This window comes from Sceloporus occidentalis, unplaced genomic scaffold (assembly GCF_023333645.1).
Source record: "Sceloporus occidentalis isolate IW3139 unplaced genomic scaffold, rSceOcc1.0.p SCAF_7, whole genome shotgun sequence".
NCBI lineage: Eukaryota > Metazoa > Chordata > Lepidosauria > Squamata > Phrynosomatidae > Sceloporus > Sceloporus occidentalis.
In genome coordinates, this window is record NW_028316987.1 from 17,681,480 (window position 1) to 17,708,579 (window position 27,100).

The window sequence follows — 27,100 nt, forward strand, 5'->3', positions numbered from 1 at the left end:
GATCACGCCTTGGTGACCGGGACAGCCCTGGTTTCCTTGCCTTCTTCACCTCTCTCGAGCCAACTTTCTCCGGCTCGAGCCCAGGCCAGATCTCCTCACGGTTCAACGAGGACGGGTTCGACATCCGGACATCGAGACCCTTCCCCTGGTGGCATGGAGAATCCATCCCTAGCCCAGCTACCGGCCTCGGTACGGAATGTCATCTTGGCTGCCGGAAAACCGGCCACCCAAAAGTCCTATAGACTTAAGTGGAACAGATTTCTTCGATTCCTGTCTGACAGACACCTCTCCCTAGCCCAGGTGACGACACCGGTGGTCCTGGAATTCCTGATGTCCCTGATTGATGCGGGCCTCTGTATCACATCTGTTAAGTGCTACCTGTCCGCTATCTGCTCTTCCTTCCAGTTTGACGGCAAGCCCTCTTTTTTCAAGGACCCCCTGGTCAAGGGATTCCTGAGGGGATGCAATAACTTACACCCTCAGGTATCTTTGCCGACTCCGGCTTGGAGCCTCGAGACGGTGTTGGGGGCCTTACAGTCTAAACCATTTGAGCCTCTAGCCACCACTGACATTAGACTTTTAATCTGGAAAACGGTATTTCTGGTGGCTATCACTTCTGCCCGCCGTGCGGGCGAGCTTTGTGCCTTACGCCGAGACCAGCCCTTCCTTAGATTTCACTTGGACAAGGTAGTTCTCAGGACAGATATTACCTTCTTACCCAAGGTTGTTTCCACCTTTCATATGTGCCAGGATATTGTTCTACCTACCCTGGCACTGAGCCCGACTACCGATACCGAGAGGGCCCTGCACTCCCTGGACGTCCGTAGGGCCCTAGCCTTTTACCTGGACAGAACTAGGGACTCGAGCCGCTCTGAGAAACTGTTCCAGTGCTACTCGGGACCGAAGAGAGGACTGCCCGTGTCGGTTCAGAGACTCTCTAAGTGGGTTTCTAGTACTATTGCCCTATCTTATGAGCTTTTGGGCAAGCCTTTGCCGACCAGGATTCGCTCCCATGCCACAAGGGCAGTAGCGGCCTCTTCTGCCTTCCTGTCAGGTATTCCTTTGGACGACATTTGTAGGGCTGCTGTATGGTCACAACCTTTGACTTTTATTAAACACTACAGGTTGGACACTAGGGCAAAAAGGGATGCAGCTTTCGGGAGGGCTGTGTTGGTATCAGGACTACATTGATTTGTTTAGCTGTCTACTGTGTTCCATGCAGACAGCACAAACCTAGGCATTCTCGAAGGACTCAATGCTTGGTGTTGGATGCCCTCGTTTGGGCTTGTTTCATAAGGTGGGATTTCTTTGCAAGTATATAAACAAACCATCAACTCTTATGCTTGTGTTCAGTTATTCTTTATTGACCATTAACTTATTGGTTCACTGAGGTATCATGACACTCCCGCCTCCGCTGACCTTAGCTTGCCAGTCTCAACCCATTTGTATGATTCGCAGAGACCACGAAGAAGAAGGACAGGTTGCTTACCTGTAACGGTATTTCTTCGAGTGGTCATCTGCGAATACATACAAATCCCGCCCATCCTCCCCTCAGTGTCCTGCTCTGATTGGCTCATTTTTTGTCGCCTACACGGCGGAAAATTGCGGAACTGGGGAAAAGAGCGGGAACGGAGGCTTTATAGGGGATGGGCGGGGTTACCGCCAAAAAGTTTCAACATGTTGCAAAGTGTACTTTGCCTAGTGATTCCAGAAGTTTCCGAAGGCACTGCGCAGGCGCAGTACAACCCATTTGTATGTATTCGCAGATGACCACTCGAAGAAATACCGTTACAGGTAAGCAACCTGTCCTTATCCAGTGTATTCTTACATCTCATTAATGCTGAGATTTCCTCATTTGTCTCTACTCTGTAACTCTTCTGCCACAGTTCTTCCTTTTCCTTCCTATCTTCTTTCTTAAAAATTGCTTTGACCTTGGTTCACTTTCCTCTCATTTATGGCATCTAAAGCTCTTATTAAGAAGTTCTTCTTTGTGATCTCTGTGACTCACACATACAGGCTGTTTGAGTTCACAGATGACCAATGGAAGAACTACAGTTACAGGTAAACTTCCTGTCAGTCTCTCCTTCTGATGGGCATTCTCTCTGGGTTGTTTTGTTGTTGTTGTTTGTTTTTCATTTATTTTGCTTGAGAGAAGGTCACAGTGTTCTATCTGTCATACATTCCCACATCAGGATTTAAAGAACTGTATGAGCTCTGGCTTTAGCTTTGCTGGTAAAGCGATGTGAAATAAGTCACTTTTTTGTGAGAAACCATAATTACTGAAGATATTAGATCACAGAAAGTCCTTAAAATGTTATCATCAGCTTTGGCTGCAGCAACTTCAGCACCATGATCAACATCAATACTCGTGTCTTCCATATTAGTTTTAATGTTTGTCTCACCTACATTGATTTTGGTACTAGACCTAATGCAGCAACGAGCTATGTGTGCATACCCTGTAGTTCCTTTGTCTACCTTGGCATGGAACCTCCTGTGGCACAGGATTCACCCACCTCACCACTGTCTTCAGATTGTCTGGATTGGAAGTGTTGGACACAGGTGTTTAATCAGGATGACCTAACTTGCTAAACTTGATACTAGAGGTCTCTGATGCAGAAACTTTGATCATAACTGAAGGAGGTCTCACTCCCTGCTTCCAACATGGTCCTGATCTTGAAACCAGCTACAACACTTTTACCATGAGACTTTCCATATTGGTGTGTTTCTTCAGTGGCATAAAATGATAGTATAAGAGACAGACCAGTTTCAGAAGTATTATTTAGTTGTCTACCTCAACTTTACTACCAGTTCTAACATCTTGAAAATGACACACTCTGTTTTGGTACTTTGTCCTGAGTATGATGTCTGGTTCAGGATACATCTCCAATTAGTCAATTATATGTGGTATTGCTATTGTGAGAAATCCAGAGATTGTTTTCATAGTTTACCAAGCAGATCAGATTCTAGGTGTAGATTAAAATCTTCAAGACAGTTCCATCAATCTTCTCCATGTTCTCCTTCTTTAGCTGTGCTTAGGATTAAAATGAAGAACATGCACACTTGTATGTCCATGTATCAATAATCCTTTGAGGAATTGTATTAGCATTCATTCATTTTTTCCAGAAAATTACAAGAATGTGGCCTTTCTTTTTCAACCGGAAGCTCTCCACTAAATGAGAACCTGCTCAGCCACGTAACCCCACTGGGTGATCTTGGGCAAGTCACATTCTCTAGCCTCAGAGGATGGCAGTGGCAAACCCTCTTTGAAGAAACTAACGTTTGGCATGGCTCAACAAAGAATAGAAGTAAGAGGAAACACTTGTGCTATAGTTCACAGACATTTGCTGAAGAGGTGTGTCTTGTACTGTGCTGTTACTTTCTTGACCACTGCAACAGGACAAAGCTTTGATCCCTCTCTTCTTTTTTGTTTTGTTTTCAGACAGTACAAGCTACATCTTCTTTTTCTGTACCCTTCTTCCCATTTTGCATTCCCTTTTGCTTTCGTTTATCTAAATAAACAAATCATAGTGTCCTGAAGAAAAATGAAGACTTAATCATGCTTGATGGTGGTTAGTCAAATCAAGAGATTGGTTTCCATTTCAGAGCTGTTATGAGACACAGTAAAGCTTGTCTCCTTGTTGGCTGATGACCAGATAAGAAGATATTAGCCACGGTAATAAAACTGGCCTCAATCAAGTTAGAAAGCAAACAGTCTGAGAGTCTGCTTCCCATGGCTGTTTATTATGGACAGCTCTTACAGCTATTTCCTAGGGTGTATATCATGCCTTATAATTCAGAAAAAGCCACTGCTGTGTGGATAGATAGATAATAATATACTGTGAAGTCGAAGGATCTCACGGCCGGCATCCATAGATTTTTGTGGGTTTTTCGGGCTATGTGGTCATGTTCTAGAAGAGTTTCTTCCTGACGTTTTACCAGCATCTGTGGCTGGCATCTTCAGAGAATGCTTGCCTGGAAAAGAGTTGGTTATATATATTGTGTGACCTGGAAAGGTAGGAGTGATTTGCAAGTGTATTGTTCTGTTGCTAATGGCAGGCCCCAGGGTGGGAGGGTATGCAAAGGAGGATTAGTGTCTGCTTGATTAGTACTCATTGTCTGCTGGCAAACCCCTGACCCAAGGAGATTTCTTATTTGCATACAGAATAAGTAAAGAGATAGTAGAGGAACACCTTGTTAATCTAAATGAATTTAAGTCTCCGGGACCAGATGAACTCCATCCAAGGGTATTAAAAGAACTGGCAAAAGTAATATCGGAGCCATTGGCAATCATATTTGAAAACTCCTGGAGAACAGGAGAGATCCCAGCAGACTGGCGAAGGGCAAACGTTGTCCCCATCTTCAAAAAGGGGAAAAAAGAGGATCCCAACAATTATCGTCCAGTTAGTCTGACATCAGTTCTAGGAAAGATTCTGGAGCAGATCATTAAACAGAGAGTCTGTGAACATCTAGAAGGCAATGCCATAATCACAAAAAGTCAACATGGGTTTCAGAGAAACAAGTCATGCCAGACAAATCTAATCTCTTTCTTTGATAAAATTACCAGCTTGGTAGATGAAGGGAATGCTGTGGATATAGTATATCTTGATTTCAGTAAGGCCTTTGACAAGGTTTCCCATGACATTCTTGCAAACAAGCTTGTAAAATGTGGGCTAGACAAAGGAACTGTTAAATGGATCTGTAATTGGTTGACCGGCCGAACCCAAAGGGTGCTCAACAATGGCTCCTTTTCATCTTGGAGAGAAGTGACCAGTGGGGTCCCACAGGGCTCTGTCCTGGGCCCAGTGCTATTCAACATCTTTATCAATGACCTGGATGACAGAATTGGGAGCATACTTATCAAATTTGCAGATGACACCAAATTAGGGGGAATAGCTAATACCCCAGAGGACAGGATCAAGATTCAAAATGACCTGAATAGACTAGAAAGCTGGGCCAAAGCTAACAAAATGAAATTCAACACAGAGAAATGTAAGGTATTGCACTTAGGGCGGAAAAATAAAATGCACAGATATAGGATGGGTGACACCTGGCTGAATGAAACTACGTGTGAAAGGGATCTAGGAGTCCAAGTAGACCACAGGTTGAACATGAGTGAACAGTGTGATGCGGCAGCTAAAAAGGCCAATGCTATTTTAGGCTGCATCAATAGAAGTATAGTGTCTAGATCAAGAGAAGTAATAGTGCCACTGTATTCTGCTCTGGTCAGGCCCCACCTAGAATATTGTGTCCAGTTCTGGGCGCCACAATTCAGAAAGGACATTGAGAAACTGGAGCGTGTCCAAAGGAGGGCGACAAAAATGGTGAAGGGTCTGGAAACCATGCCCTATGAGGAACGACTTAGGGAGCTGGGGATGTTTAGCCTGGAGAAAAGAAGGTTAAGAGGTGATATGATAGCCCTGTTTAAATATTTGAAAGGATGTCATATTGAGGAGGGAGCAAGCTTGTTTTCTGCTGCTCCAGAGAACAGGACCCGGAACAATGGATGCAAGCTACAGGAAAAGAGATTCCACCTGAACATTAGGAGGAACTTCCTGACAGTAAGGGCTGTTCGACAGTGGAATGCACTTCCTCGGAAGGTGATAGAGTCTCCTTCCTTGGAGGTCTTTAAACAGAGGTTGGATGGCCATCTGTCAGGGATGCTTTGATTTGGATTTCCTGCATGGCAGGGGGTTGGACTGGATGGCCCTAGTGGTCTGTTCCAACTCTACGATTCTATGATTCTATGATTTGTTGAGTCTTGATCTTGCTATTTTTCAGGAGTGGTAGCCAAATCTTGTTTATTTTAAGGGTTTCCTCTTTCCTGTTGAAATTTTCCAGGTTTTTGTGGATTTCAATGGCTTCCCTGTGCATCCTGACATGGTAGTGGTTCTAGTAAGTTATTTTTTTCTCATGATATGACCAGAATACGACAGCTTCAGTTTAGTCATCTTTGCTTCCAGGGAGACCATGTGTTCTTTATAATTCAGGATCTTATAGCTTAATTTGTAACTAAATAGATAAATAAATATTTTTGAAATCACATTCAGTTTTTAATTATATTGTAAATAAATTTATTTTTGTTGTCCTCTCACCCTACGGCTTTCAATGTGTTCAGTAATTTAACATCCCTAATTATTATATATCATAACTTTACCTACTGCTTATTCTGGGACACTGTCAGTGCAACTGATCTCCATGTGACACTTGAGTTTATTGGTTCTCTTTTGGACTCTAATTGTGTTGGACAAGATGTAACTGAGAAGTCCAGCCACCCACCTTTTCAGATCCTGATTATCCTAATGGTGGATCACAATGGTTATATCTTTTATTCTTTTCAGGAATTGCCCACCCCAATATTTGTTTTTAGATGTGCTTCACTCAGATGTAGATTCTTGGGCCAAATATTTTATTTTTTCACTATAATTTGGATGCTTCCTTTCTGGTGTCCAACACTGTAATCTGTGAGACCTCATTCTTTATCTAGCTATGATGAGGTTAATCTCACTTACATATCTTGGCATTGATTGTTGGGACATGGACAGCACTCATACAGTCAGTGTAGTGAGTTCTCCAATGAAATGACACTACTTCACACCTACTTCAAACATGGACATGTAGTGTCTGGCAGGGCAGTAGGTTTGCAGCAGAAAGGGGAGGATCATCATGGGCTGTGTCCTATATTTATTTGTTTTGGCCAGGGAGAAAGGCAGGCTATAAATCAAATAAATAAACAAGCAAATGTTTATTGAATTGATATCCTGCTTTTCCCCCCAAATAGGATTCATCATCATTCATCATTATGAGCCAGCTATTAGAATACAGCTCATCCTTCTTATGCATGTGCTTCCTGCAACATTTGGAAGCCAGGATTGTTGAGCATGGTCCTTCGTTGTGTCCCCCCACCCCCAATATTGTGGGGGATGGGCAAACGGAGGGAAACTGATTGAGGATTGTCAAAGTCTATAGCCTCCATGTTTGGCTTTCTCCCAGTCTGCTGATATCTGACCCAGGAAGGTTAGGCTGTAGCTTTCACTAACCTTTTCTACTTCTACGTTGCTCTGCTGCCACCATTGCATAACTGGCAGGACAAGAAAAAGTTGAGTAATCTGTTCTTTTTGTGCTCGTCTGTGCAGTCACACAGCTCAACCAATTCATTGCCATTGAAGCCCACCACTGCACTTGCTTATATAGCTTCTGCAATAGTCTGTTAGTAACTGAACAGGAAAGTCGGACTCATTTGTAGTGCTGTGCAGGCACATACCCTATATGTGTGACTGCACAGATATCTATTTGAAGAACTAGTTGCAGGTAAGTAACCAGTAGTACACAGAGTATTGCTGCTTAGGACTCCCAAGCATTGGGAAGATGGCAGCCAGAACAAGAAACCCTCAACATGTCCCTAGGACATTCTAAGGAATTAAGAGATTTTGAAGTGTCTTATATGAAGTCTCTCTGCTACAGATTTGTAGGCCTTGGGCATGTATTCTTTGAATGCTTTAAAAACATGTATAGATTTGTACCATTTGTGCTGCAGTAATAACCAGATAAAAGGGAGTGTAAAAGCAAGCATCTAATACTGCCATTCAAGTTCTTTATAGGCTAGGAAAAGTATTTATAGTCTCAGAAGAAATCTACCTACTTTAATATATATTCTACAGAGTCTTTAGTTTATAGACAGTATTTTGACCCTCTGCATGGGCTAGGCTTGGCCCTTGTGGAGGAGTCTTGTGTGATCCTTGGGCCCTTGGACCATCTATTTTTTGTAAAAAAAATCATTGGTTACTGAATTAATTTTCTAGCCAAAAATGGGAGGAGGGTCAATTTTGACCATTTCAGACACATCCATAGCCACCCTGAAGCAGGAAACAAGCAACAAAAATTCTAGCTAGACCAAGGTGACCATATATCATAACCACAAAAGAGGACCAGGAATCACAAAAAGCAGGACATTCAAGAAAAATATACAACGTTAAAAAATAAAAGCTAAAACCACAATTATAAATATAAATTAATTTCATATGGTTTTATTTACAACTACATTATATATACTGTATTTTATTATGTGCTCAACTGTATTTTCTGATGAACTTACATTTGTTAAAATGCCTTTTGATTTGCAATATACTTATAGAACTCAGAGCAAGATAAATGCTTAAAACTGTACTTTACCAGCAACAAAACCTTGACTTAATATACGTTTAAATTATTCCTTTCATTTGTCCACTGTGCTGAAATAAAGGGGAAAATCTTGTCAACATTTGCATTTGCAAGCAGCCCGTTGCCTAGCGTGTTTGCACTCCTTTCCTCTTCTGAGAAACAAGCATGCCCTGAACTCTGGAGGCAAGTCTTGTCTGCTGCTGCTCCTAGGAAAAAATAACCTTTAGAAGGATCCCTCCTATTTTCCCTATTTGCAGCAAGGACAGGCTGACAAGTAGACACATTTTTAAAGGGGAAAGCAAATGTAGTGTCACTCAATGAGTCCTATTGGCACAGTGATTAAAACCAGTATTGCAGCCATCCAGTCACAAACCACAAGATTGTGAGTTTAATCCCAACCAGGGGCTCAGGGTCAACTCAGCCTTGCATCCTTCGGAGGCCACAAAAATGAGTACCCAGCTTGATGGGGGCAGTTAGCTTACAGTTGTAAACAGCTTAGAGACTTCTCAGTACAGTATGAAGCGGTATATAAATGAAGCTGCTGTTTGCTGTTGCTTCTTCATTATGCTCAAAATGTAGGATGATTTGGAATTCTTCTCGACATAAGGTTGAAATGTAGGACATGTCCTAGAAAAGGAGGACATCTGGTCACCCTGAGCTAGTCGTGACTTCCATTTGCTGGAAACATGACTTCTGGTCACTGCTGAGCCTACTGGTGTGTCTGCCAAAGGGAAGTGCTGAAAATAGTCTTCCTATCTCCAGTGCAAGCCCAACCTTGCTGTAGGAAGTCACAGATATTGCTTATGAACTGATTTAAGACAAGGAGGCCATACTGTATTAATTTTTTAAAATGTTACATTTCTCTTAGGTGTCAGCTCCACGGAGAACGATTGTGCATTTGAACCAGACTATGCTATCCCAACTCTTCCAGTGCCCGAAGGTATGCAGCACATTCGGATTATGGAAGGCATGTCCCGCTCTCTCCCATCCTCCCCATTACTAACACATCAGTCTATCAGTGTTCGGCTGCAGCCCATGAAGAAATTAACTGGTAAGAAACAGACACAAGTTTAGTAAGTTTGAAGTGTTGAATAACTTGGCATTCCCTCCTCCCCTCAAAACACTGTGTAAGTTGAGTAAATTTGGTTTTGATTTTACTGGGAATATGATCTGTATTAAATTTAGGAGTCTTTTGTGAACAAAGAAATGAACAAAACAAAGAGTGTGAAGAACTTTGCTATTTTTAAAGGTATTATTAAAATACACATCCTTTATCTTTTACCAGTATTTACATGAAATATGATCAAGGTAGTGAATTTGGTTTCAGTGGTTCCCATTGAGTTCTTTGGGGTGATAATCATAGTCATAATTGAGAGGGTCGAACCTGCTTTATTCTTGAGATGCTTGGAATGCCAGAGAAAATATGTTTATTGTCCTACAAGACAGTTTTGTCTCTGGTGCACATCATAATGAGTCCCAAAACTGCCTGCTGTTTTGGATAGTGGATGATCTAGTCATCTTTGACAAAGACTCCTGCAGAGTTCCAGGCTTTACTCCTGTTGGCAACCCTGATGTTGAAGTGAAGGAGGATTTGTTCCCTATCTCTTCTCATTTTCCAAATCATGAACAAAGTTTATGACATAGGAGGTTCTTACCTTCAGTACCATTTCATAGTTCGTCATTGAAAATAAGTCCTTACTGTCTCCTTTGCCTGACTGAAGGTTGTGTTTGTCTTATGGGGAACTGGGGTGAGGACCATGTGTGGAAATGGTTTGACCTCATCCTATTCTCCATCTTGAGGTAATGATTTCAGTTCTTTGCCACCTATGCCTATCATTCTGTGTGAGAGGAATGGTGGGAGGGAATCCCCCCAAATGGCATATATCTCCTATGAACTCCTACATAGAAGGAGATGTACAATTTTTAAAATTACAGAATAAGAAAAAGAAACCAATTAAAATACAGACAATAGCAGAATCACTGCAATTCTCATATATCTTCTTAAATCTTAGCCAGTACTTATTATTTTATATTTTCTTGGTTTCATCTTTTTCCATGAACAAGTAGGCAGTATTTCAGAGGTAACAACAGCGTGGGATAGATGGTTCCAAAGCACCGTGTCACTGCCGAGTCTAGGGTTAGGGACCACGCACCAACCGCACAGTACCTAACCCTAGCACAGCACGGCGGCGGACTAATGGCGGCATCCCGTGTACATGGGTGCTGCCATTTTGATGTAAGCGACATGCAACATATACATGTAGCCATTGGCATACTCATGAAGTCCGCCTGGTGGCTCAAAAAGAACCCGGGATGCCACACGATTTGGCGGCTGCAGCGTCCCTTCAGAGGGAAATAGGCCTCCACCAGGCCACCCTTTTGGGGCGGTCTGTTCTGGGCCAACTATTTAATTTTTTACTGTCATTACGTTTCCTATGCTTTTAAAGCATATTAATTAATACAGGCTGTGTCTCCCTTAACTGAAATGCATAGGTTCAGAAGTGTTTTGAATTTTCAGAGCTTTCCCCCTGTATTTTGGAATATTTGCATATACATAATGAGATATCCTGGAGCCCAAGTCTAAATGTGAAATTCATTCTGTCTTGTAGACACCATATAAACATAGCTTGAAGGTACTTTTATACGTAATATTTTAATAATTTTGTGCATGGAACAAAGTTTGTGTACATTGAATCGTTAGAAAGCGTAATTGTCACTATCTCAGCCACCCATATTTTGGGTGGACTATTTTGTATTCTGGAGTATTTAAGATTTCGGAATTCTGGATAAGGGATACTTAAGCTATATAGTTCATATAGAACAATAATTTATTGTTTTGGAGAAACCTGGTTTATTATGAATCTGCTACATTCCTGAAGTATGTACCCCATTCATTCTTGCTTGCCTCTTTCAACTAGTAGGGTCACCTAAGCAAACTCAAACTGTTTTCTTTACTGAAGAAGTCTGCATGTCGTATCTGGGAATAGTAGCCAACCTTTAAGCATATTAGCCAGAAATCATATAGTAAAATTGCTTTTGAACACATGGAATGCTTTTCCATTCCACTCAATAAATGTGCCTGTTCTAAGGACAAGGGCTAACAGCTTACATGACAATGTTTCTTGTAAATACTCAGTCACTTGAAGCTTTCTTTATTAAAATTAAACATTGTCTCCATTTCATTGGAAAGTCCCAGCACACTACAGAAACATCTGTTTGTAAAATCAGTTTTAAAATGGATACAAAATGCCATGGGTATATTTACATGTGGAAAACTTGTGGGAACTCTGACTTGTCATGAATAAGCAGCATGCTGGTGCACACTGCTTGATCACTTCCATTAGCACTGGATCAGCTGAACAAACCACAGAGCTTTACTCTGCAGTTTGTTTACTATGTCATCTTGCATCAGTCAGGTTTCCTTTTTTAGTTTTTTCCTTCCTAACAAACAAGTGGAAAACAATGAGTAAACCCTAGTTTCTCTCTCTTATTTGCTGGGAGAGTATAAATTATAGATGGGAAGCTATCTGCTGTTAGGAGAAACATTAAAATGAGCCACACTTTGGTTTGTTTGGCACTCCCACAGTAAGTGGGAGCCATTGAGCAGCATACAACACCAACAACATGCTTCTCATTCATGACAAGCCAGGGTTTGAGTGGACCACAGATTTCTTGTGTCATATGAGCTTTTCACCTTCCTTCAAAGAATTCCAGTTTAGATTTTTCTATTTTTCTATTTTTGCTGTAGCAGCCCCCTTTCACATGTGCATGTAGATAATAGCCATTTCCGTTTTGAATTAGAGAAATATGAGACTGTCATGCAAAGCTAATTTCGGGCTATGAGGCTGTGTTCTAGAAGAGTTTATTCTTGACGTTTTGCCAGCAGCTGTGGCTGGCATCTTCAGAGAATGCTGGCATGGAAGAGAGTGGGGTGTATATACTTCAACAGGAAAGAAGAAATCCTTAAAGTAAACAAAGTTTGGCTACCAGTCTTGAAAAACACCAAAATCAAGACCCAGCAAATACAAATGAAAACCACTCAGGGTGAGGGGGGTTTCCCAGCAGACAATGAATCATTAATTAAATTGACAACCTGAGGCCTTGCCATTCAACAACAGAACGATACACAGGTTAACATGTAAATTGCTTCCTCTCAACCAACAGTATATATACCATACAAAAAAACTAAGGATGCCGGTGGTGAAAGCCTTTGATTTCACAAAATGGGGTTTGTTTGTTTTTGCAGTATTATATATAAATATATATGTTGTCTTGTCTTTTCAGGTAACTGCATTTGTTACTTACTTTATAGTGTGTAATTGTGTGTGTGTGTGTTGTCTTGTCCTGAGCAAGAGCTGGTCAGGCAAGGGGAGATAGTGTGGATGACCTCATACAACTCTACTTGGTCTGGCTAACAAGTCATTCTGGGTTTTAGAGCATTTGAGTTCTATTGGACCCATTGCTTAAGCATGAGATCCTCGGTTAGGATGACAGACCTGGCTCAAGGGCTATTGCCTCTGAGATTTGAGATTTGTGGAGTCGATTTGGTTTCTGGGCCCTAGTGATATCTTTGATCTGACTGTAGTGGGCTCCTTGCTCTTGAGCTACTGTCTAAGCATACAACTGTTTGGAGATGGGTTTTGATCTTTTGTGGCTTCCATCTCTTAAGAGATATGAACAGATACATTTAAAGAAAATGTAAAACTGCTTGAAATACATCCCATAGGGTAACTAGTTTCATCACATGGATTGTGTTGTGGATTAAAAATTAGACTTTCCCCCTCTTTCTTATGGTTAATATGAAGTTATTTAATCTTTCTCCTCTCCATGCCCTGGGGCAGAAGGGTTGATACCACCCATCATAGGCAGCAAAAACCATAAGGCCAATTCTATAGTCTCTAATTTTTTTTTGAAGCAGTGATGATTGATTGATGCTTGCATGGATGCAAAATATGTTCTTTCCATGTTCCATGCACATTACCTCCATATATTTATTCCAAATAAAAGTTTCAGCAGGATTTTTGTTCTTTTTTAAACCAATATTTGCTATGTCTGCCAGCTGAAAGTATCCTGTTTCTTTACAAAAGTTTATTTTAAATGCCAGCAGATGTTAATTCTTCAAGTATTGGACCCAAAGTTAAAATAAAAAGCAGTTTGTCTGTTATTAGTTGCATATGTCCATCCTACTCTTCTTGTTTTTAAGTACACAATTATAAATTTAATGAAAACTTATTCTATCTTCCTTAATCTAGCCACATCTTGCTTTTGAGAAATTACAGTCTTGACTCTAATGGTAGTAACAACCATGTTATAAATCTGTTGGAGAGGGAAAAAGAAGCATTTCAGAAACCTTTCATTGCTTTCTAATATAGATTTCTTGATTTAAAATATCCAACTTTTATGTGATCCTCCAAGAGCGATAATTTTAAAAACAATATAAGTCTTTTTAAAAGTCCCTTTTTGTTTTATTGGAAAAAAAATTAAATTGCTTAATCCACCCAAGACATTCCACCAGAATTTTACTCTACTGTCAGTCTCAGCCTGGAACTATTAACAGAGCAATATTAATTTCTGGACACCACTGTGCACTACACAATGGACACCAGTATTGCAAACCCACTGACCACTTCATATACTTACATGCATCAGTTTTTCACCCTGGACACACTATCAAATCCACAGTTTACAGCCATGCCCTTTGATGCAATCACATCTGCTCAGATCCACAAGACAGGCCACAGAATTACAACAATCATTTCTCAAGCTACAGTGCCCACTATATGAAGTAAAAAAAATCAACAAAGCAAGAATGTATTATCAATGAACTACTACCAATTCTGGACAATAATACCGTCTTGTTAAGGGTTCTTCGTGACAGGCCTTCACATGCTTATAGATAATCTCCCAATCTCAGTTATCTACCTGTAGGAAGACACACAACACAGATAGGGAGATGGGTACAAAACCTTGCCACAAACCCAAATGCCAACTATGCCCACAGATCAGGAGATGTCATCATAAGACCTACCATATATAGTCTGCTATGTCAACCTCATGTATAAGTTGAGGGCAGGTTTGGGCCAAAATTATGGATTTTGATATGACCCACGAATAAGTTAACAGTAAAATTTAGGGGCAGTAAAGGACAAAGGAAAAGAAAGCAATGCCAAAGAAATTACAAAATTTCTTTGGTATTACATTAACAAAATTCTATCAATCATGAAAGTTTGCATTCATCCTAAAGGCTGGATGGATGAGGAGGGAACTACAGGAAATGGCGGCTGTACGGTGTGTAAGGGAGGCAACGAGGCACAGGCAGAACTAAGAAAATGCACACATGTCAAAAAGGATCAATAGGCAAAGCATAGACAATGGCAACTATGCTTTGTCTATGCTTTGCCTTTTGAAAGCCTGACTCCTGTTGTTGCTCCTTTCAGAAGAAGTGCCAATGAGATTCCACCTCTGCTAGTCATTCACAAAGGTCATAAGCAGCACCACTGCAGAGAGTATAGAGAAGGTTGATGCTTCTTTTACCTGCTTCTGGGACAGACTAAGTTCTTACTTTTTGTCACTCTACTCAGAAAAAGAGATGTTTCCTTTTTTGATAATAAGGTGTACCATTTATGTAAACCCATTTATAAGTTGACCCAGGTTTTTGAGGTCAATTTTTGACTAAAATTTGTAGACTTATACATGTATATGCATGATGTGAATATATACGCATCATCCACAGTATTACAGGTACTTTTACTTGTTCATCCCCTGATGCGATATGTGCTGTCCTCTGTTAATAGTTCCCTTCAGCACTCTGCATTGGTCAAACAAGGAAGTTTCTGCGTGAGAGGATAAATGAACGTAAATCAAGCATTAGGATTGGGAATAGACAGAAAGCAGTTACAGAACACTTCAGTTTTCCTGTGCATTTCATCTTGGTCCTCAGAATAGCAGTCCTTAAACAAAACAAAACAAAACAAAAACCTACAAAAAAAGATTGGAAAGAGAAGCAGCAGAACTGAAATATATCCACAAACTGCAGTCCATTGACAGTGAGCTGAACAGAGACAGTGTTTCTTAGCACACTACACATATTATAACATTAATTAAGAGCCCAGCTTGATGAGGTCTCTCGTGCCAGTTTATCACATCTTCTTTCTGTTTCCCAGGCAGCATCACACTTTGTTGCTGCTGCTCCTGACTTATGGTGACCCTGGGGTGACCCAGTCACAGGGTTTTCTGGTGCTGAGAGTGTTTGGCTCACCCAATGGCTTTCCATGGCCAAGCAGGGAATTGAACTCTGATCTCCGGATTTGTAATCCAAAACTCCAACCACTACACCATGCTGGCTCTTTGACTTCCTTCCCCATTCATATGGTTACCTACTCACCTTAGCTCTAGGCAATATGCTTTCTCCTGCTTTGTCTCCCAAGGACCATAATTAAAACTGAACTTGTCACTTCATCACCATGCCCACAAGTTTTGTATTTCTGTTGCTATTCACACAACCAAATCATACATATCTATAGAGAACTTTTCCTAGGCATTTCATTCTACATATCTAATGAAGTAGACTTAATTCTACACATGCTAATGCAACCAACCTTTTTCTTTTAGTCTCAAAGATGCTTTGTTGGTGTTAACTGCTCTCAAGTCAGATCACTTTGCAAGATGTTACCAAGTCTTTGCTCCCCCCATAATCACAACACTGTGCCCTTAATAGAGTGAACTGTAATGGGTGCAGTTCTTAGTAATCTATAATTTGTTAAGAACTATTCCAATATCCTAAATTACATCTAACATATCCCCAAGTAACACATTTTGTTCCTCTTGCATTGGAAGAAGTTACCCTTTTAAAAAATAATTTCCAGAATCCTCAGTTAGCATGTTTTGATAAAATTACCAGCTTGGTAGATAAAGGGAATGCTGTGGATATAGTATATCTTGATTTCAGTAAGGCCTTTGACAAGGTTTCCCATGACATTCTTGCAAACAAGCTTGTAAAATGTGGGCTAGACAAGGTTACTGTTACATGGATTTGTAATTGGTTGAATGGCCAAATCCAAAGGATGCTCAGCAATGGCTTCTTTTCATCCGAAGTGATCAGTGGGGTGCCACAGGACTCTGTCCTGGGCCCACTGCTATTCAACCTGGGCCCACTGCTATTCAACATATTTATCAATGACTTGGATGACAGAATTGGGGGCATACTTATCAAATTTGCAGATGACACCAAATTAGGAACAGTTGATACTCCAGAGGACAGGATCAAAATTCAAAACAACATGAATAGACTAGAAAGCTGGGCTAAAGCTAACAAAATGAACATCAACAGGGAGAAATGTAAGGTACTGCACTTAGGGCGGAAAAATGAAATGCACAGATATAGGATTGGGAACATCTGGCTGAATGAAACTACATGTGAAAGGGATCTAGGAGTCCAGGTAGACCACAAGTTGAACATGAGTCAACAGTGTGATGCGGCAGCTAAAAAGGCCAATGCAATTTTAGGCTGCATCAATAAAAGTATAGTGTCTAGATCAAGAGAGGTAATACTGTCACTGTATTCTGCTTTGGTCAGGCCCCACCTGGAATATTGTGTCCCGTTCTGGGCACCACAATTCAAAAAGGACATTGAGAAACTGGAGCATGTCCAAAGGAGGGCGACTAAAGTGGTGAAGGGTCTGGAAACCATGTCCTATGAGGAACGAGTAAGGGAACTGGGGATGTTTAGCCTGGAGAAGAGAAGGTTAAGAGGTGATATGATAGCCCTGTTTAAATATTTGAAGGGATGTCATATTGAGGAGGGAACAAGCTTGTTTTCTGCTGCTCCAGAGAACAGAACCCGGAGCAATGGATGCAAGCTACAGGACAAGAGATTCCACCTCAACATTAGGAGGAACCTCCTGACAGTAAGGGCTGTTCGACAGTGGAACACACTCCCTCGGAGAGTGGTGGACTCTCCCTCCTTGGAGGTCTTTAAACAGGTTGGATGGCTATTTGTCGGGCATGCTTTGATTGAGATTTCCTGCATGGCAAGGGGTTGGACTGGATGGCCCTTGTGGTCTCTTCCAAATCTACGATGCTACGATTCTGTGTCTACTGCCACTGCTGTTTGGGGGAATTCTATGAGTTTTAATCTAAAAAGTAGTTTCCCTAGTGTTAAAATAAAGAAATACCTGGACTCTGACTGTTCTTTCCTTTGTAATCCCCTTGTCATATTTCTTACTAACACCATAATTTTAGAGCCTTCAGCTGGAGCATATATTTATATCCTTTGTTCCTCTTCTTTTCAACTTCAAATTTTAATTAGACTCCATGATTCTACAATTAGATCTGAATGCCTGTGCCATCCTTATTATGAAGTGGCATCTAAAATTCCCCCAGTGCTTCTTTCCCTCTATCTTTGTGTCCTTAGTCCCCCTCCCGTAATTTGATTGTCTGTCCTAGTCAAGTTTTGTATATGTAATCATGTTCATATCTGTCAATAATTAGCTCTTGTCTTATTTCTGCTTCCTCATTTCCAAGAGGTAGGCCAGATCTGTTCTCCCACCCAGGTGCATAGTTTCTTACCACTGAGCAGACACTTTGTCCTAAAGACCCTGGACATAGATTGCTTTCATGCTTCTACATAATTTGCTACAGGCATCCCAGTAAGTGAGAAGTATCTTCAGGAATGTGGATTTAAGATGCAATACTGTTCTCAAAAGTGTTTGCAAACTTTGAAGGTGTAATTTACCCGGACAATTTTAACACGTGGCATGAAATTCCATGGATTGATTCTAATTGGTTTCATAAAAAAAGAACAGGAATATGATATAGGTAGCATATTCTACTCTTCATCAGCAATGAAGTTATTGAATGGAATGTATTTTTGTAACTTTGGCCTGTTACAGACTGCCAAAATAAAGCTGCTTTGGGTCTCTTTGGAGGTATGCTATTTAAATGATGCATGAGTCCTAAGAGTCTGGAGGTCACGCCAAAGCCACACTCCATTCCTAAGCACTGGAGTGCAGCTTTGGTGCAGCTTCCAGATTCTTAGGATGCATGCATCATTTAAACAGCATACCTCTAAAGAGACCCGAAGCAGCTTTATTTTGGCAGTCTGTAACAGGCTTTTATGTCCATTGATTGACATAGGATTTGTGGAGATGTTTGCTCTCTCACTTGCTCCAATGTCATAACCTGACTGAGGAAGAGCCAATGCTTTGTTTTAATGCTGTTTCTCCAGTTCCATTCATTCTACTATAACACGATAGTTGCATTATTTAAAATTCTGTGGTATAGAAAATCACATTCCAAAGGTAACTGGACTTATGGAAAAAATAGATTTAGGTGCAGATCTGAAAAATATTACTGGTAGCTAAGATATTTATTTAATTTGCCACAAGTATGATTGAATACATTTTAATTATACTCACAAATGGTTATTCTTAGCATTGAAAAACATGAGGACAAATATTTATGGAAGGGTGAGAAAAGTACAACCCTGAAGCCTCTGGAGCCCCCACCTCCCCACCCATGAAAAGTGGAGAGACTTTCAGTCATAATAACACTTACCATGCCTTGGAAAAGACAAGCCTCAGCTTGCTGTAGAAATCAAATGTTGTAGAAATGCTCTCTCCCCATCTGTCTCCCTCACTCATTGCTGTCACAACTTAAAATCTCATCCCTCATAAATGCCCCCACCCCATCCTTCCATCACCTCACTCACTCATGTCCTAGCTAAAAATCTCATCTCTCGCAAACATTCTCCCCTCCTTCCACCCACCTCACTCACTTCTGTCCTGGCTTAAAAAATTATCCTCACAAATGCTTCTACCCTCTCCTTCCACCCCTCTCACTTCAGACCTGACTTAAAATCTCATCTCGTGCAAATGCTCCGTCCCCTAATTCCTTCCACCTCACTCTTTCCTGTCCTGGCTTAAAATCTTACTCTTGCACATGCCACCTCCCTTTCTATCCTATTCTCCAATCAGCAAATGACCCAGGAGCCGTTGGATAGTTAGTTTAGTCCAAATCAGTTACAGGTTATTATCCAGCAAGATGAAAGAAGAGACAAGGGGGATGTCATCAGCCAGTCATCAAATCTAGTTAAATGAAGCCAGGAAGGAGTAAAACACAAAACTATTTAGCCGGTCCAAGGTCAAGAGTATGTGAACAGTATGGTATTGCCAGTCACCAAGGTAGAATGGTTATAAACAACAAAGACGCCAAGGAGCTGCTGGCAGATTTATAGGCAGCTGTCTCATTACACCAGGTACTTAATGACTCAATTTTTCCTGTTTAACAAACACTGGGACCTGCATAGCCTCTCCTTACTGCTTTGATGATCTTCACAGAATGGAGACGAGTAAATAGCATTTGCCACTTCCTGCTGGGGAGTGGCCCTCCCAACTGCCTCATCCCCCCCCCCCCAACCCTTGGATTTAAAGGAACCTCTATTATTTGGAGTTGTAAATTCCTGGCAGTCTTACTTCTCTGTGTCTGAGTCTTCTGATTCCAAAGGGTGAGTTATAATACCCTCTTCTCATACACTTTACCCACTCCTGCCCTGGTTTGAAATATTACCCTTGCAAATACTCCCACCTCCTTTTTCCATCCACCTCACTCACTCTTTCCCCACATAAAATCTCATCCCTGGCTTGCAAATGCTCTCTCCCTCTCCTTCTACACCCCTCACTTCAGTCCCTCACTTTTCAAATCCACAGGGCTACGATGAGGGGAAGTAGGGTATCTGTTTAACAGTTGAGATGTGGAAGAGTGCCAATTTTGAATGCTCAAGATGGAATCATGCTATAGCCAATTAAGAGTTTGTGTTCTGCAAACAGTATTTCTCTATTAACTAATCATTGTTGCCAATTCACATTGTAAAAACACTTGTTATATCAGAATGTACTGTATATGGGTTTTGGACAGTTCTTTGCAATTAGTGATACTTGGACAATCTAATACAGTGTAACAGACCATTGGTTGAAAGAAACTGGTTTAGAAGGGAAGAAGTGTCTTGCACCATTTTCCTTCCTTAATGTCAATTTTGAATTGGTACTCCAGTCCACAGATCTTTGCATACAGAAACAGGCTACATGGAATTGTTTGCAAAAAATCCCTGCTATGGAACAGATGGTCAGAGTTGTGCTACGCGAGGAACCTAAATTTAGAAGAACAACTGAGCTGAGAATGCTTGAGGAACATTGATTTATGCCATATTCTATACATTGTAATATTGAATCGTCATGTTATAGAATCCATGGGTGATCTCCTCTTCCATGATTTTAACTCAAGGCTATATAAACATGAAATGTAAACATAAAATGCCATGCTCATTCTTACTTTGATTTTCACTCTCTGCTTTAATTACAGGAATAGTTCTATCATTATATTTTTAATATTTCTACATAAAAATATTTTAGCCAAATAAAATATCCAAGAGATGTATGGTTGACCTTATCTGTGCATGTTTCCATATTTGCTGAATGTTTGGAGATTTCTGAATGCAGCACTTTGAATGTTGCAGTTGCTGAGCAGGAAAGAAAGATGGTGTTTGTCACTGGAATGCAAAATATATATTTTTTAGACTTATAGGGAAGAGAGGACTAAAGTATCTTCCTGTAGGTAACTGATAATGTAACAAAGTATACAACTTCTATGAAGTCAAAGCCTTTCACAGCCGGAATCCATAGTTTTCTGTGGGTTTTTCAGGCCGTGTGCCACATTCTGAAAGAATTTATTCTTCACGTTGCAGGAAGTTGTCTTTCCATTTTCAAACTTCTGTAAGTTATACAATATTTCACTAGATTAAACAAAAAGAAGTTATATAGTTTTGTGTGGGTTTTTCAGGCTCTGTGGCAGCATTCTAGAAGAATTTATTCCTGGTGTTTCACCTGCAACTGTGGCTGGTATCTGAACTGTAAAAAATAGTTTTGCCATAGATAATAATTAATTTGTTCTTGCTGATAATAATAATAATTTTTGTTTGCTGAATTAATTGTTAGTAAATCATTACATTAATTGATGATGATGACAATATTGTTCCTGTGCAAACTTGTCAGGGCCAGTACACAGGAAGTTTGCTACCATTTAGCAAGGCTTCCAGGGTTGTAAAATCAGCACACCAAACCTGCAACTCCAACACCTCTATTCTTCTATTGTCTGAATTCAACTCCAACTCTGGCTCTTTCATAAATGGTAAATGTATATTAAATAATAATCATAATAATAAGTACTAAATTTACTTTAGTAAAATGGTAGCACAAGGCATTCCATCATCACATTTGATTGATAGAACATAAAAAATATTTTTGATAAAAATGTCTGACCCTAATTACTATGAAAATAAATATGCAACATACCAGGCATTTAATAGTAAAAGTTTTTATTTGAAAGCCAGAGTCTGCACATTTCTTTTGACTCCAGCTCCACCCATAATTGCTTCCGACTCTGACTCCATAGATGTGGAGACCAAACACCCTAATGAATAAGAACATTATTCTGAAATAGTGAGTGTGTATTATTTTAATGCATTATTTCCACTGTCCCGACTCTTTTCTCTAGAATTAGAAAATGGTAGAATCTGCAAGTAAACTTTGGAACTGGTTGATAGTAGAAGATACCAACACAAAGAAGCATTTCTTTTGACAATGGAGAGACTTAATAGGCCAGAGGCTTTGCAGTTTGCTTTGGCAGGTTGAATCAGGATGTCATAACTGAATACAGGTTGGGTACTTTCTGTTCTTCGCTGGAAGGATGAACCCATAATGCTATCTTGAATAAAAAGACTACAGGATGTCTTAGCTGTCCCTGACAAACCTGGAATGCAGCCAATTTCTTTGCCAAGCAACTCAGAGTCCTTGGAGAATTGTTGGGGGTGGAAATGAAGAGAGGCATAAAACACAAAAATAGTCTACTGTGGGTGGAGTAATGCTAGATGAACATATAAGGTGTGTGATTTTACAAAGGAGCTGTGAAAAAGTGTGCATCATGGGACAAAAGTACAGGAATAAGCCTGTAATTCATAGCTGCTTATCTTCATCTTTGCAGTGCAAGAAACTCTTGTGCCTCCTCTTTATAAAAGGGCTTTAAAATGTTTTTATAGAAAGAATCTGAGGAAATTATCAGGTATGGCATTTGACAGCAAACTCCTCATATTGGTGTAATGCAGGCTATCAGCTCAAGCACTGGAGCAGTGCATGGAAGAATAGGTCTTCTCTCCATCAGGGACGTAGCCAGGATTTTGACTAAGTGCCACCATTATAATGGGGCTTGGGTGCAGTGGCGCAGTGGCATGCACCATTCATTGTATCTAATGGAAGGGGGGTCCAGATCCCACGCACCCCCCCTGGCTACGTCCCTGACTCTATAGCAACAGAGTTAGTCAGTAATTAAATATTAATCTGCAACAGCCACATACTGAGAAAACCAGCCATAGCCCTCTGTGTTGCTGCACTTTTCCACTGTTTCACACACAGGAGCAATGTATTCTTTTAGGCCTGTTACTTCACAGTGCATTTGCAGTGAAGTACTCATCCTCCAGAAGATCTTGGGAACATTGGGAACAATCTGGTGATTGAAGATTTCCAGTAGGATTTGTGGACTCCTCTAATGTTTTCATCCTCCACCATCAGGATAACTTTTCTTTTGTGGATGGTGTGCGTTATCACAGCTGTGAATTCACTTCTTTTCATCTTTACTCTTTTAAAACTATTTGAAATGAGCCCAGAAGCTAGTTGGTTTTCTCAAATAGGAAGGAAAAAACAGACGCAAGCCTTGGTTTAAAGTAAAACATATTCCCCATCAACACTGCGATCACATGGACATATTAATGTGTACTTCTTGAGGAGAAGATTGGCAAGTGAAAGATAAAATACATGACTGCGAATGAAGTCAAAGGCTTGAGTGTGGGAAAAGTCAGAAGAAGAGAGCGAAGAGTGTAGGGTAATGGAGAGCTAAAAGGCAGAGGCATAGAGAGTGGAGGGAAACAAAGAGACATTGTTAAACCTGCAGTGCCAGAAAAGGTGCAGAAGGACTAGGCAAGGATGGAGGTGGAAATAAAGAGAAGAAAGTGGCCAGTGATGTGATGATCAAAGACAATTGGGTTTGATGGAGAAGATAGCCTGAAGGGTGAAAAGGCTCTTGGAGGAGAGAGGGAATCCCAGTATCAACCTAGGCAGGGTCTGATCGGCTGTAGTGACACCAGAGTGCTGGAACCTGAGGGAAAACCATTCTGAAAAAGGTGCTATAGGCAGAATTAAGAGCCTGCCACATGGATTATCATCTTTCTCCCTTGTTCTTTTTGAAATTCACTTGAAAGGGATTTTTGCCCTCTGGTTCTTGTCCTCCCCAAGTTGTTGTTGTTGTTAATTACTGTATTTGTGGACAACTGTGTTTTGAAAAATCAGAATTGTCTATTAAATAAAATGGACACTGTGTTTCTGAAATGTCTCTATTTCCTTCCTTGAGGCAAATTGATCATCAGAAATCCACCTGAAGAAATAATTAAAGGATTTCCCAAAATGTGTTGGGCATTTCAATGACTAAATATAATGACTTCAAGAATCTTGGCTTCATTTGTTTTTGTTTCTAGTACATCTCCATCTCCCACTTTTTCTTCTATTTAAAAGAATTAGCCATACTCTTCACTTATGTGTTGTTTGCACTGGTCATAAGATGGACCAATGCTTCTTGGAGGTGCCATTTTTGGAAAACCATGAAAGTTGCTTATGTAGGAATATTTGGTATCTATATTAAGTAGAGTGCAGCAGGACTAATACAATGTAAGCTTATGGTAGGAACAGGAGAAATGGCTCTGAATGCTCTTATAAGGTAAGAAAGAAAAACATGTTTGTCTCAAGAAATTCATCTTAGGATAGTAAAGGAGGTAGATAAAAGGAGCTGACCTAAACATGGTTAGCAGAGCCTATGAAAGCTGGCCCTCAGGTATGAGGGTAAGCTAGCTTCCATTATTGAAATTGAAGCCTCATGGATGCTCCTCCTGAGACAAAATAAACAAAGAGACTGACTGACTTCTTGAAGGAAGAGCAAAGTGACCTTTGTAGGCAAGGAGAAAGCAAAAGGCTTGAATACATAGACCAAAGTAAGATACAGAGGGGTGAAACAAAAGGGCGTATGTTACCTAGATGCCCGTCTCTCACTAATCACTTTATACCAGCATTGATAAAAAGTGCCTCTTTGCTTCCAGCAATTTAAGTCAGTCATGTAACTTCACAAGATGGGGAAGGGACTCAAAGGACTTTTCCAAACCACTGCTGATGCCGGAAATCCAAACCAGGAAGTTGTCTTGACCTAAATGAAGCCTGCACAAATGCATTGCTATGATTGAAATAGCTTGCTGGATTCTGACTCCAGCTGTGGTCTACCATGTTTCCTGTGTTCTATGTTGTGCTTATCATTATGGTACATCAGAAGCATAATTGGGAAAAGGTTCTTGAAGGGGCTTGCACCTAATATGTTTGGAATGTCCCCCTTGGATCAAGGTTAGTGTAGAGTCACTAATTCTTCTTCTGGTTTTAAGGTGGCGTAGTTTGGCTCACTGAACCCATTTTCCATAGAGTCAGGGTGCTTCTTTTCTGATGTGCCAGTGTTCTGCTAGTTCTGTTTTCTGATTCTAGCGTATGGGTTGATAGTATCTTAGTTCACAGCCAAGTATTTTTCTCCTTCTCCTGGCTTAACAACTATGAGATGAGTCTTTGTGCTTTTTCGGTGCTACTGCTGCTACTGCAGTATTCACAGCACAAACAGTTTTTCTCTTTGAGGTGATTATGCATGTGACAATTTGTTGTGACTGAAAATGAAGGCTACACAGACATGCGATAGAGAGAAGGTAAGTGTTAAAGGGTTTATTGCTTTTTAATATAAACCATTCCTGGAATCCATGTCATGGCTCCATATATGGTGGTGCCTTTTTTCACAGAGTTACCATGACAACAGCAGCATTGCACCATTCATCAGCTCTGGACTGGGTTGCATTGCTAGCCTTTCGTGTTACTCCTGAATGTTAAGGAGCATATCAGTGAATCATTCACTTCGGTATACTGCGCCATTACCTAGCTGTCCTTTCTGTAGTTTACTCTGACGAGGAGTGGGACAAATTAAAATAGACCGTAGGGAGAAAGAGTGAAAATACTTACGGTAATTTAAACTCCAGGGACCTACAGGGTATACATTTTGTGTGGTAAGTCTGGGAAGAAGGTTTGTTTTGTGCCGAAGGACATAATAGAGAGAAAAAGCTTGGTGTTCCTGTGAGCTTTCCTGAAATTGACCTTGAATTCCTTGCTCACTCAGAAGATGGAAGCACCATAGGGAGATTGGCTTTGGGGAATCAAACCTGGAAAGATATGCAACATCACACTGATGCTTTCAGTGGTGATATGGATCTAGCAGCAAGAAAAACAAGAGGGTGGATTTCTGGCAGTGTTGCCTGTGAAAGAGCAGGGTTTTTGTCATGTTGGCAGAAAGATTGCATTTTATCAACTAACAGAAAAGAAGATCCAAAACCTGTTGTAAGTATATGGGGAGTAAAATCTGCATCTTGCATGTTTTGTAGCTGAAAATGTTTATTAATATTTTTCAGGCCTTCTTAAAACACTATCAAAATGCAGAAAAGGGGATTTTGTCTCTTTACGTTAATACATCTAAACCATCAAGGGTTTGTTGTTGTGGATCAGAGGTGTTCTATGTAGATTTCTAATTGTTTGCTCACAGATTTTATATAATGCATTAATTTTTCCCTTTGAAAAGAAAATGTTTGCTTTTACATGAATCTAATGAAATACTGCAGCAATATTAATTTTGTTATCTAATATCTTAGTTGTGTTTATTTTCTTGCTGTAGCAGCTGAAGAGCTTATAACTTAGAATATGGTTTCTAGTGGATGGCTGTTGTGTTGAAAGATGCTTTTCCATTCATGTTTCATCGATGGCTGGATTATGGAACTTGTTATTCTCTACAGGTTTCCACCACCCACAAAGGAAAAAAACAGAAGTGCCATTTGCAAAAGTTGTTTACATATTCATAGGCTTTGGCAGCTTATCACAATCTGGTGCCTATTGGGACTTGTGGAGGGAACCATGTTCAAGGGAAAGGCTGGGCTATAGCAATGCCATAAACTGCAGTCAAGGTTGCCTATTCTATAGATTTCATTGCTAGAAACAGTGAAAATATTATTTCCAAAAGCTGCTTCCAAATGTTGTTTGCACAGTGTGGAATATGAAAGCCAGCGTTTGCATTTTCAAAGAAATATATTTTGTTTTGATTTTTAAAGTAGAGCTTTTATAATTGGAACCAGGCCCATCTATATATTTTTGTGCTTTGAATGAGATAAATGATCTTCTCTAGATTTTTAGAAAATATTTGATTAGATTTCTAAGGATATATAATATTCCCTTATTAGCCTAGCTTGGTATTTTTGCTGGAAATAATATTCAGATTTATTAATTGGCTTGAGAGATGGGGTTATTTTAAGAAAGAAGATTAATATTTATCTTGTCTTTAAAGGTTGGGAACTTTTTATCTGGGTGTTAGTGTAGGCAAACCTAGTAGCTATTTAGGCAGTAGAATTCAGCAAATAACTGTTAAGATTTTAGCTCTAAGCCAACTGAGATGAAATAAATTATCTTGGAAACAGTATGGCATTTTCCTATGCAGTTTTTTGAGCTTGAATGAAGCTTTAATTTCTTGCTTTTACATTCAATATTTCTCCCTATTTGTAAATTGCTTGAAATCACGTAATGTAATTTTTTTTTTTGAACTAGTTGGTAAGAATTTGGCTTTCAAAATTAAGAAAGTAACTTTGTGTGCTACTCATAAGGCATGTAAAATGTGAACTGGAGGAATATGGAAAACAAATTTTCTAAGTACAAAATGTCTCACCCAAATACAAGTGTGAAGCTATCACGTCAACTTTGGGATTGAGGTCATATGGTGTTTGCAT

At 40.2% G+C, this 27,100-nt stretch overlaps 1 protein-coding gene across 5 annotated transcripts in view; it reads left to right on the forward strand.

Moving 5' to 3' along the window:
- Positions 1 to 27,100, forward strand: part of TANC2 (tetratricopeptide repeat, ankyrin repeat and coiled-coil containing 2) — a 248,381-nt gene that overhangs the window by 93,068 nt on the left and 128,213 nt on the right. For 3 of the 5 annotated variants that reach the window (XM_089532213.1, XM_089532214.1, XM_089532215.1), the window contains exon 4: positions 9,026 to 9,208. In XM_089532213.1, the coding sequence (XP_089388339.1) occupies positions 9,026 to 9,208 (183 nt within the window). Of the gene's footprint in view, positions 1 to 9,025; positions 9,209 to 25,192; positions 25,671 to 27,100 lie in introns of those variants that run through there. The other 2 variants (XM_089532216.1, XM_089532217.1) reach the window with 2 other exon arrangements.